This window comes from Notothenia coriiceps, unplaced genomic scaffold, assembly GCF_000735185.1.
Source record: "Notothenia coriiceps isolate Sejong01 unplaced genomic scaffold, NC01 NC01_scaffold00030448, whole genome shotgun sequence".
In the NCBI taxonomy this organism is placed as follows: domain Eukaryota; kingdom Metazoa; phylum Chordata; class Actinopteri; order Perciformes; family Nototheniidae; genus Notothenia; species Notothenia coriiceps.
Window position 1 is genome coordinate 75,334 of NW_011363149.1, and position 12,500 is coordinate 87,833.

At 42.1% G+C, this 12,500-nt stretch overlaps 1 protein-coding gene across 3 annotated transcripts in view; it reads left to right on the forward strand.

The window, feature by feature from the left end:
- Positions 1 to 6,084: 6,084 nt before the first annotated feature.
- Positions 6,085 to 12,500, forward strand: part of dab1a (DAB adaptor protein 1a) — a 39,547-nt gene continuing 33,131 nt past the window's right edge. The window contains exons 1-2 of one of the 3 annotated variants that reach the window (XM_010787460.1): positions 6,085 to 6,251; positions 8,668 to 8,938. In XM_010787460.1, coding sequence (XP_010785762.1) covers positions 8,869 to 8,938 — 70 coding nt within the window. In that variant the 5' untranslated portion in view covers positions 6,085 to 6,251; positions 8,668 to 8,868. Of the gene's footprint in view, positions 6,252 to 7,579; positions 7,604 to 8,667; positions 8,939 to 12,500 lie in introns of those variants that run through there. The other 2 variants (XM_010787459.1, XM_010787461.1) reach the window with 2 other exon arrangements.

The window sequence follows — 12,500 nt, forward strand, 5'->3', positions numbered from 1 at the left end:
CAACGATTACGAAAACAACGTAATTGAAATAAAACGATTATTTTTTATTATTAATTATTTTTGGTTATTGCTGTTAAAAACATACTGTTCAAAAAAGATTTCTCCAATAAATTGATGTTTTCAAAGTAAATGGATAATCGTTTTTAATAATCGTGATATCAATTATTGACCCAAATAATCGACATTATGATTTTTGCCATAATCGAGCAGCCCTATTGTAGCTATTGTAAGGGAAACTTCTGTGTAGCAATGCAGTGGGAGTCACCGACTCAGGAAAGAGACACAGGAAGCACAGGAGCTTTGATGTCAAACACTGATGGTTTATTATTGGAGCTTCAGCCGGGGAATTCACATCACAAGTCCAAGAGCCAGAGGTTCTGACTTCACGGTAGAGTTGCCACGTCAATTCTAAAGAACTCTACCCCAGACCCATGTATTTAGCTAGTTCAGAGAGAATAATCAACATGCTGCATAACAAGATAGAATCATAACACCTCTATCAGCTGACACCAACAGGCAGGAACAGGGAGACAAAACACTGAGAGCACAGCAGCCAAGGTTACAGGTGCGTGTGCTCAGTCAGGACAGTTTGAACTGATAAACTGGGTAAAAAGTTATGGGCCTTGGAAAATATTTCCCCAACAGCCATCATATGCCTAAAACAGTGTCCTGACTCCTGACGCTCTTCTAGGTAATCCTACATCCTGTCATGTAAACAGCTACAGTTGGGCCTTTGTTATCATGTGCTACTCTGATATAGAAAGAGTATTCAGTATTTTCCCAACAGTTGTATTGGAAATGAATGTATGTTAAATGCTTTATTGGTGAGCTCTGTGGTTGTGTGGAGTCTTTGAATGGTAAAGAGATGGACCAATATATCTCCTGATACCTTTTGTGATTACAAGTCTAATACCAGTCATCTCATTTTCAGTCATCTTCATATAAGGTTTAAAGAGGCCAGACTGCTGTGGCAATGAAAGAGGAATCTGGTCTGCCATGATGGAATGAATGTAGCAGATGAGGGACTAACAGAATCTTTACAATGACATTGACAAAGGCACTGTATAATATGTGGATCAGTCACATTGTGGCTGATACCCTATCCACTTAAAATGTCAGTAAAGAGGTGCCCTGGTAGCTCACCTTGTAGAGCGAGTGCCCCATATACGCAGGCTCAGTCCTAACCTTAGCAGCCTAGCTTACAACTAATCCGCTGCTATTTGCTTCATGGTGTCTCCTTGCTCTTCCTTTTCTGTATTTGCTGTACTATCTCAGTCAAAAAAGCCAAAATATAGAATAGATTGATGTCGCTAGATAACTTGTTGTAAGTCAACTCACAGAAATACTAACTCCTAAATCTACATCTTTATTTACCACTACAGCCTCCGGCATGTTGAATACAAATAATATCAATGGACTTAAATATATCTCTTGCTGCTACTAAGGGTGAGGGAGGGTCAACATTTTGTTTTGGGTGCTCCAGTTTCATTGAACGATCCAAAAGCAAGGTTAGGGGAATGAGATAACTCCAAATTGCCAATAAGTGTGAATGGTTATTTTAACATTTTGGTATCCTATTGACAGACTGGCAACCTGTCCAATTTGTTCTTCTCCTTTCACCCTGTGCACAGTGGCTTGAAGTCCCCTGTGAAACTGCAGTGGGTATAGATGAAGGAAGGATTTAAATGTCCATGTTTGAATGTGTTTGCAAAAGGGTATCTGTGAACTGTAGGGCTGCTCAATTATGGCAAAAATCATAATCTCGATTATTTGGGTCAATAATTGATATCACGATTATTAAAAACGATTATCCATTTACTTTGAAAACATCCATTTATTGAAAAAAAAAATTTGAACAGTATGTTTTTAACAGTTGATTACCCTGAACTTTAAGTATAATTCAACTGAAAAACCAATACAAAAATAAATAATAATAATCTTTTTATTTCGATTATGTTGTTTTCATAATCGTTGCAGGTCAAAATAAAAAAATACGATGAATTGAGCAGCCTTACTGTGTACTGTCTTTATGTATATTTGTGTTTGTGTGACACTGAGAGTCATAATTTGTGTCAGTAGAAAATGAGGCAGAAGCAACAGTAGTCCTTTTCTTTATTTCCTCTTCATCCATCTATCTTTCTCTGTGTGTCTGCCATCAGAGGCACAGTTGGAAAAGCCTGTGGTACATATCTTTGTGTGTGTGTTACTGTGCATGTGTGTGTTTGTGCAACAGCATTGTGCGACACCATGATTAAGTGTTTTGAATAATTGATGATTGCATCCCTAATTAACTCTCAGTCTCCTGCTCCGGCAGACTCTGGCTCTATTTTTATGCACCAGAATCTCCTCTCCTCTCTTCCACTCCACAGATGTAGCGTATCCATCACTCACTTTAGGCTCTGCTGATGGGGGTCCAGAGGGGCCTTGGGGGATCTAAATCATGTTGAGTCGGCATTTTTAACAGGCAACAACCACAGTAGACTACAGATCAGTAAAGATGGTTTTCTAGACCAAAGGGTTACCCATGCTTTTACAGCTGCTGGGGACATACTGGTTATAACAAGCCACATTATAAAATAGTGTGAAGACATAGGGCTGCTCGATTATTGCAAAAATAATAATCTCGATTATTTGGGTCAATAATTGTAATTGCGATTATTAAATGCGATTATTAATTGACTTTGGCGCGCGGCTATTAATTGACTTTGAAAACATCCATTTATTGGAGAATTTTTTTTTGAACAGTATGTTTTTAACAGTTGATTACCCTGAACGTTAATTATAATTCAACTGATAAACCAAAAAAAAAAAAAAATGTATTTATAAAAAAAAAAAAAAAGTCATAATAAATAATCGTTTTATTTCAGTTACGTTGTTTTCGTAATCGTTGCAAGCCATAATCGTAATGGCGATTAAAATACGATTAATTGAGCAGCCCTAATTTTAACATTCCATTAACATTCTTGGAATGCTACAGACAGTCTGGGGTGTGTCCAAACACACTAGACCAGACAAACTATTTTGGTGTGTGTTTGTACTGCAATTGGTTAATCATGATCATTACCATATTGCTGACATTTACCTGTTTCTGTCAACTCCAAGGAACCATAAATCAATAAATCATTCTTAAAGTGGAAGGAGCTCCAGCACCAATTCCACATTTGGTAATGAGGAATAACGTGTGAAGATCTGATCTGAACTGAACTGATACATCTCTAGATATTAATAGAAATACAGGCTGCAGTAGAACTGAACCAAAGCATGAATGATCAAATTGCACTCTAAATGCAATTCTGGAGTTCAGCAAATTAGTTTTGAATGCGTTAATGGGGAATATGAGAATGATGCAGACTGCTTCAGTAGAATAGTGTGTTTGAAGGAGGAAGAAAATAGATCAGAGAGAGACAGAAAGGTGGAATCAGTGTGGGTTTGTTAATAAAGGCATATCCACATTCTGTCGGCAAAGCCACCGCTTCCACTCTGCATTAAAAAGACATCCTTATACACATTGTTGAGCACTACCAATTTACATTTGAGCACATTAACAAGGCAAGGAGACACACACCCACAGACACACACTCACACACACAGGCGCAGGAAGAATAAGATTCGTTTTCATCTATTTCCCCTTAAAACATGAGAAAGGAGGAATTCCCCAAAGAGAGCACAGCGCTTTGATATCTACAGCTCCGTGTCTGTAAATAGGTTAGGTGAAGAAGACTATGCATGGCATTTTTGTTGTTGTTAATTTGCGATTTGCACGTGCATGTGGATCTGTCATCTTGCAGGGTATCCTATTTCTGGCAGGAGATTGTGGGTGGGAAAGTCTGTGTGTTTACCTTTCTGATGAGGCCTCTGAATGTTCCTTCTAGTCACGGCAGACAGGCAGGGTGCCATGTGGAGTACCTGGAGCAAGCTCACAGTCGGTGTTTCCATGTTTTCCTCCTGCAGTGTGCTTGCTGGTGGCCTGGCTGACTGCCTGCTGAACTAGCTGCACTGCTGTTCCTATGAGCCTGCAGGCCTTCTGCACTGGCTGCTGCTTTATCCACTTGACAGCTGCTGTAAACATTTTGAGCCGTTGTTTGTATGTGGTGCAGATGTAACTACTGTTAAAGCCACATATTATTTTTTTTCCTCAATCTCAAGAGGAATTCTCTGAAATCAAGCGCTGCAAATGTGCTGTTGGGGGTGTAATGACTGTTTAGATCAATGTCATGAAGGCCCTTTTCACCAACGGCCTCGTACAATCATGCTATGGCTGTACTGGAGTGTTGTGAGCTGTAACGGTATGCCTTTGGACAGCAGCCTCTCAGCAGGAGATGCACTGACATTTGATTCTGTGCCAAATAGTGACATTCTCTCCCCTCAACCAAAGGGTGAATTGCAATCTGTACTCGCACATGTGGCTCGAGATATTTCGATCGCTTTCTATGTTCAGGTTTACGAATCCTTTGAAGTTTTAATGCAATGTAAGAGTAACTTCATTCATGCTATTAATTCTATGTTGGTGATAAAGGTGCAGTTGTTAATCATTAATTCATTACTGAGAAATCAATGTTGAGAAATGGATCAATTAAGAACATGTTGGCAGATAAGATGGCAAGTTCAATGTGCAACAAGTGCCACGACCTCATTTAACCAGATCATGTCACCATTTCTTCTTTACCTTGAGGATTTTATGATGACCATCAAAACCAGTCAGCCAACTCTTCATCAGCCTTCATCGGCTTACAATAAACAGGGAGCACACATGGCTCACCTTTAACCCACAGTGCATGGCCATAGTTTCAATAAAGACCAGTAGGATTTTGGACATTTGGCCACAGCCTTCTCAGCCGGGATTGTCTCTCCTATTTCATTTTATTGCCCATTGAGAAAAAATGGTTTTGCCTTGGAATTCGTTTGTTAATCTTTTGAAGAATGACAGGTCATTTATTTTAGGATTCAAATACCAAAATGTATTCCGGTTGTATCCGTCACCATCTATCAATACAACTTTGATCTCTGTTCATAAGTGTGACATGGGATGAATGACACTGCACTTCATCTGTTGCTGGCCAGGTATAAAGTGAATTGATTACAGCAGCTATCTGGGTGTGACACTGAACTTTAACCCTCAGCTCATTTTCTCAGGTACTTTCTTGTTCCCATATCTTCCTACCTCTCTCACTCTCTCTGTCTTTTCCTCTTGCTTACACACACAAAAGCAGTCCTTTAGCTCATACTCCCTTTTGTCCTCTGACTTCTTTAGTTGATTTTCAACCTTGACGCCGTTTGACGTTCTCTTTCTTTCTTCACTTCTGTTGGTAAAATACCGAAGAGGACACTGTATTTTACATTCTACATATCATAAACTGGTAAGTCTACATTTCATGTTCTTGGCTGTCGATGTTCACCTTTGTTGTTTTTTTTTGCCTTGATAAAAAATGTTCTCTTTGGTTTTCTAGTGCAGTAAATGATTATGGTGCCTAAAACTAGGAGCATTTCACTGTGTCTGACTGGTAATGTAGTCTAGAGAGAGATTGTTCATTTACCATTCCGACATCTGAACCATGACAGACTGTAACACGGATAACCTTTCATACCCGCAGTCGTGGTTATTCATCAACGAGTGCAGCTCAGAGAAGAAATGTGTCGCTGATAAGGACTCTGCGCTGGTGTCAGGATACAAAGGTGGTTTTGGGAGAAGGAGCAAGAGGAGGGTTGGGGGGGGAAGATGGACATAGCACAGGTAGTGAGGAGCGTAGCGTAGAAGTGGTCTATGATTATTTATTATTGAGATGGCAGTGGAGCTGAATGAGTGGAGCTGCTAATCTAACTCTGAGCCTGATGGACAGAACACAATTACCCTGAGAGTGGGAGGTGGGAGAAAGAGGGGAGGCTAGAGTGCCAGCAAACCCCCCCCTCCACCATCGTTTTTTCTTTCTTTTTTCTTTCCTTTTGCCTGGCGGACTTTATTGTAGCTGCAGATGATTTCTGGGCATTAAGCTCCTATTGGCAGCATCCTGTTTATTGAGTCACACACACACAGACACACACGCACGCACGCACGCACGCACGCGCACACACACACACACACACACACACACACACACACACACACACACACACACACACACACACACACACACACACACACACACACACACAGCCCGATGCTCACATCACCCACTCGCGCCTGTTGGCAGCGCCCCATTTACGGACGACCAATTTACCGCCTGCTCCCTTCGCCTCCTTTCCTCCAGTCTCTGGTATGGCTTCAGATTTCTGTCTAAATCCAGACACACTAAGCCGTGTTCACATCCTTCTCTGCTGCTACTTTTAGCTCGCGCGCTGATTCCAGGTCAAACCGCCACTACAGTGTTCACGATGGCTTTTGATTTGCGCTGCTCTTTCTTTCATGTTGTCTGTGTGTGTAAGAGGCAGATCATTTGTACAGTTGAAGCTACACATGTGCTTTGTGGGGGGAAATGTGCTTGTTCTGCCCTCCAGGGACTGTAGCTTAGATGTAGAACTATTCCCCGACTTTCCGGAGAAACAACCTTATGTCTGGAGCTTTAGTCTGGAGAGGGATGCTGCAGACGGTTTTTCATTTTCAGTCTCAAAGTCTTGTTTCTTGCTCATTTTCACCAGCAGACTGGTTGGCTTGGCTTGCAATGGTTGCACTTCTTCAGTTAGTGAGGGGGTGGTGCTCTCAAAGGTGTATTTGTACAGTCAGAATATAAACTAATCTTAAAAGTGTTTCATGATTTTATTTTTAATCATACACTCAAAGTACAACCAGCGGAACATGTCTTTAAATCTTGTGTTTTGTAGTAAAAAAAATGTAATTATTGTGTAAAAGGAGTTGGGGTAGGGGGGTTTCTGATCCAAGTTGAGGATTAACAAACTGCCTTTATTAAACACTAGCTCCAGATGCTGCCTGAAAGACTTCACAGCTAGAAGGACAAATTCAGAGAACAAAAAAGAAAGAGAGGGACAGAGGGGGACGTGTTCAGGGTCGGAGCTGAAGCCGTTCAAACTCCATCCTTTCTCTTCTGATTTTACTTCCTTGGGCTTTTTTTCTCACCCCTTTTACCCCATGCTCATTATCTGTTCACCCTCTCTGTGTTCCCTCTCCCCTCACTTTCTTCCCGCTCTGTTCATTTCTCCTCCCTCTAACCCCTCTCTCTTTATACCCACTCTCTCTCTCTCTCTCTCTCTCTCTCTCCATCCATTTGGTGGAACAGTGCTGCTGATAATGCCTGTAATTGGAGTGACTCACACTTTTCCAGTGTGTTTGGACCAGATAAAGAATATTGTCAGCATTTTGCCGACATGGCCTCTGCTGGCAGAATTAAATGGACTCTGTTCTGTTCTGTCTGCAGCAAATTAAAAGCCTCTCAATTTATCTGTTCTCGCTTGAGGCTCACAGGGGCCTCCTATTCACACAGAAACACCGTGGAGAGGGGGAGGAAGAGAAAAAGGGAGATTTCCCCCTTTCCCAAGAAGTACCAATCTTTTCGTTTTCTTCAAGTCTGCACTCAGTCACTGTTAGATGGAGAGGGAGAGAGAGAGAGGTCAAGACTGATAGTCCAAGGAGAGGTGGAAAGCAGCTCAGAAGGTAGTCTGATTCGTTATTATACACGTCACCGTGCAGCTGTCTCCTGCTGTCTTTGTACTTCAGCGTTTGTGTATGAAAGGAGCTTGTCTGCATTTGTGTGTGCATGTTAATGTGTGTGTTTTCATGCTTTCACACAACAGGGTTAGAGTGTGAATCTGAGTGTTTTTGGCTCCTTCGTTGTCGTAGTCGCTGCCAGTCAACACTTCAGAATAAAGTAGTGGCAGATGGGCAAAGAAGGAATAGAAATCTGTGGCCAGAGGGGCCCACCAGGCGCTGGAGCGGGCCCAGGAGGGGCAACAAGTTTGGTAGCAGCGCTAAAGGAGAATTACACTTCCACCATGGCTTATACATTTTGGTTATCTTGCTTTTGATAATATTAACATTGGAGGCCCCAACAACATGGGATGGTGCTACTTGCATGGATGTACATTATTAGCAACAATTATTTAAGACATTAAAAACGTCAATGGTCAAATTACTGTACATCCATCGCAGTTTACAAATCCTGTCCAATTTGAATTGCGGAAACATTTGGTTTTTGGTTGTTTTTAAATATTTGACTAAACTGTTTGCTTGTTTACAACCTGTCAGATTGTCTGACTGCTTGTGTTTCTTTCCCCCAAATTGTTCTCATTACTTTACAGCATTCAACTTACTGAGTACAGCAACATAAATGATGGCTACCTACAACACCAAGATTGTAATTATCCAGAATTTCATTTGACGGATTGATCGTTGTTCAAAACTCTTTGGTGTAGATTTTTGATTAAATGTCATTAAATGTCACTATTAGCTTTTTAAACCTGTTTAAACAATGATTGCATAATTGAAGAAGGAAGTGGGAATGTTCCTTACGCATTGTCCTTGTAGCCAAACATTATTGAAAGGAAGCAGGAAGTGTAGGTCATGTCTCACTGTTTGTTACCACGGGCAACATCCACTCAAGGCCCCGATCAGAAACAAGCTCATTCTCATGCCGTCTGAGAACTCCTGCAAGGTTTCGCCTGCCAAGAGTAAACACCCCCGACTGAAGCAAACCTCTCTCTCCCTCTCCCTCTCTGCAGCTCTCTGTGGGTGTGTGTGGGATGTTGTGTCAGGGCTAAAGCCCATCCCTCTCCCATGAGCCTGTGTGCCCACACACACCTGGCGCCTTCACGCACCCACCCGGCGCCCACACACCGACAGCCGGCACCGACGCTGTGAACTGGACCCTCGGAGCCCAGCGGAGCCAAGCGGAGCGGAGTCTAGCCAGTTGGAGCCTGAGGATGTCAACAGAGACAGAGCTCCAGCCAGCGGTCAGGCCCAGCAGCGTCAGACGGGACTCCAGAAGGAAAGGTAGGAACGTCCTTGGAACACTTTGAGGCATTGATGCTCTTGAGGTGATATGAATTCATATGTTTTCCCAAAGTTAAAGGCATCCCTTATCGTCTACTACTTTACTTTCTTTGAGATGACGTAATTTGTCTGAAGAAAACATTATTGAGAGTATATTAGAAAAACTTCAGAATCAGAATTCCTTTATTTATCCCACAACAGGGAATTGTACTTTATTTAACAGCAGAAGTTTAGTGCAGATAAAGTAAAGAGGATAGACTTACATATTACAACAACACCATTTTTTGAGTATGCACACGTTATTAATAATAAAAAACACAATAAGTAAAAAAAGAAACAGCAGATAAGTACACCGTGGTAAAAAAAAGTTACAGTATACTGTGTTAAGAAAAGAAGTATACCATAAAGTAGACCTAGCTGGTACTGTTTGCCGATTCTAAATACATTGAAATAAAATATAAAGCGTGAATTGCACGAGGCTTAGGTTATATTGCACAAAGTATTATATTTGCACATCAGGGGTATTACAGTCTATGTGAGTGTGGTGGTCTACCAGGGGATGTGTGGTTATACATAAGTACTTTTTAAACCTGTACCCTAATTGCTGGTTAAAAAACACGCATATACAAATTCATACCATTATCGGCTGCTCTTCCTCTTTAATAATGATTGATTTGGGTTGGACAACATAATGCAGCCCGGCTGTTGTTCATAGCTAATTAACAGGTGGGGGGGGGTATCTCGGTACAGTAGAGGTTGCTACCAAACAGGTGCAGGAATGTTGTGGTTGGTGTGAAGCAAACACATCCAGGTGTGTAAAGCTCCAGAGGCAGGTAGCTAGCAGGTGTATGAGAGCAGGCCTGGGTGGTCTCGGAGCAGAGGTGATGCCAGGGGCCGGGCTGGAAGCCATCACCCATCTGCTGGGGGGGGGGGCGCGACCGACTGCCAGAGCGACGCCTAGCAATCTCTGAATAAGCATCTGATTGATGTAGCAAAAACTCTGGACACCGTTGGGAGCGGCACTTAATGGATGCACAGAAACACACACACACACACACACACACACACACACACACACACACACACACACACACACACACACACACACACACACACACACACACACACACACACACACACACACACACACACACACACACACACACACACACACACATACACACTCACTATCACCTGCAGCAGATGCCTCATTGCACTTGGTGCTCCTCAGCCCCTGCAAACAAGCGTATGTTCCCCCCATACACAGTGTGTGAGGGATGGCTGAATGCCTCTCATGTCCTATTTAGAAACACCATTGTTCTGCTGCAATAGAGATCATGTTCATCATTCAGACTACTCTCCATATGTGGGGAGATGCAGACACACACACACACACACACACACACACACACACACACACACACACACACACACACACACACACACACACACACACACACTCACTAGGACTGGGATTGAAGCCCAGAAGAGCATATGAGAGGAAAGATGAATGGGTTGCCTTCAGCATTTAGACTTGAGGGTTTTTCAGCTTCTCCTCTCTGCCCTCTCCCCTGTCTGTTTCTTTTGATTTGTCACATAAACACACACACACACACACACACACACACACACACACACACACACACACACTCNCAAACAATCAAAAATGAAAAAGGGTCGCCACTTATTATTATTTTAAGAAAAAAAGTAAAGAGATTTTTTTGTTTTTTTTGTTTTGGGTACCTGTCTGGGGCCCCCTAGCAGCGGCGCTCATATTTCAGTAGCGGCGCTGCGCTGCCACTATTTGTATATAGGGGAAACACTGCATTTTGTAGAAAGCTGAAATAGTCAGACTTTAAATGTAGCAGTTTTTCAGAAGCGGCCTGACACCTATTACAAGATTGCAATTTGTGTGTCTGTCTGTGTATTGCAACCTTGAAGTTATGCAAAGAGATAAGGCTGCGGTATATGCTTGGAGTGGATGTTTGTTAATTAGTATAGCCATGAGTTGTTTGGAAGGAAACACATTTTGAGATTCTCCATGATCAATAAAACATTGAGTTGACAGTCTGCCAGTGCAAAGACTTTTATGTGCATGTCAAATTAGAACAGCGAGCCAGTTTGACATTTGAGCCTAACAGCAGCAGACAGTTTTGTCTCCACTTAAAACTTTTACATCTCCGAGCCGACCTTGCTAATGAAGTACGATGAACCACGGACGCATTACTCTGGGGGAATCTTTGAATCGTATTTCTCACTTTCTTCACCGTGCAAGCAAATCATTTAGACATCACAACGTAGGATTCCAACAACACTGCCTTTTTTGTCGAGTGTAACAGACTACACCAAAGCTGTTAAAGCATGCTTAATGAACTTATGCTCTGCTTTTGCTTAACACTCTAGAGGGGCTCTAGTCAAAACTGGGTATGGTGTGTCTCCTAACAACCTGAGACAGTGGAGTTTTATTTCTACAGTGCTTTAAAAGGGACCTATTATGCAAAATCCACTTTTTCATGTCTTGTATATAAACATGTGTCCCCTCTGTTTAAAGAGACTCTGAAGGTTTCAGGAAAAAAGATTCTCTCACTTTTTCTCCTGACCCATTTATATAAAAACCTGTCTGAAAATGAGCTGATCAGATTTTGGCCACTTTATGATGTCATAACGATTTTTTGGCTTGTGTAACCATTAGCCAATAACCAACCAAGGTGTTAGGTGTGTTAATAATATCATCACATTTAAATAAAACATTTTTCTTAGGCGTATCTGTCTTTCGTGATTTGGCACCAATTATGATTACAAGTAATAATAACTTCCGCTGCTGTCACCACTCACAGTCAACAGTCATCGCAACTGAAAAATCACGACGCTCCCACAATGGGATTTGGCTGAGGATGTGTGTGGGTGTGTTTCTACTGTAGCTGGCAGCCAACTGCATGAAAAGAGTGGTTAAGGGTTATAGCTGTGCAGCTGTTAGCCTTTGTGCATGTATGTGTGTGTGGGGATATGTGTTTGCTCGTCTCTGGTGTGCGATTAGCAAACACATTATCTTCTTCGTGTGGATATTATGCACACATCCAGTCTATCTGGCACAATCACCGAAGCCATTTACTCTCATATCTTTCCCTGGGGAATCTTAGAGCACAAACAACGGTATTTTGAGTGTGTGTGAGTGGCGTGCATGTGTGTGTCTTCTATGAGAGGTAATCAGATCTGTTCCCTCCAATCAGAAAGAGATTTAATTGAATTGGCTGTCTGCTGTTGTGTTTGTCAGTGGAGGCCAATAGTGGATAGGCGGGGATAGAAGACAACAACGACACTTTATGGCAGATAGTGGCACACACTTTCCAAACATGGCTTTTCCAGCACTACAACTACATTTAGAGATAACTGCCTCCACTCTGTCCTCTCCTCCTATCTTCTGCCCTTCTCTCCCATCAGTTTATTTCTGGAAACCTAGTGATCCGTCCATCCCGCTCTCACCGTACACATCTATTTATCCACCCTCTTTTTTCAGCACTATGATCATCTTGTTGGGAAGGTAAGGGTGGTGAGACGTGTT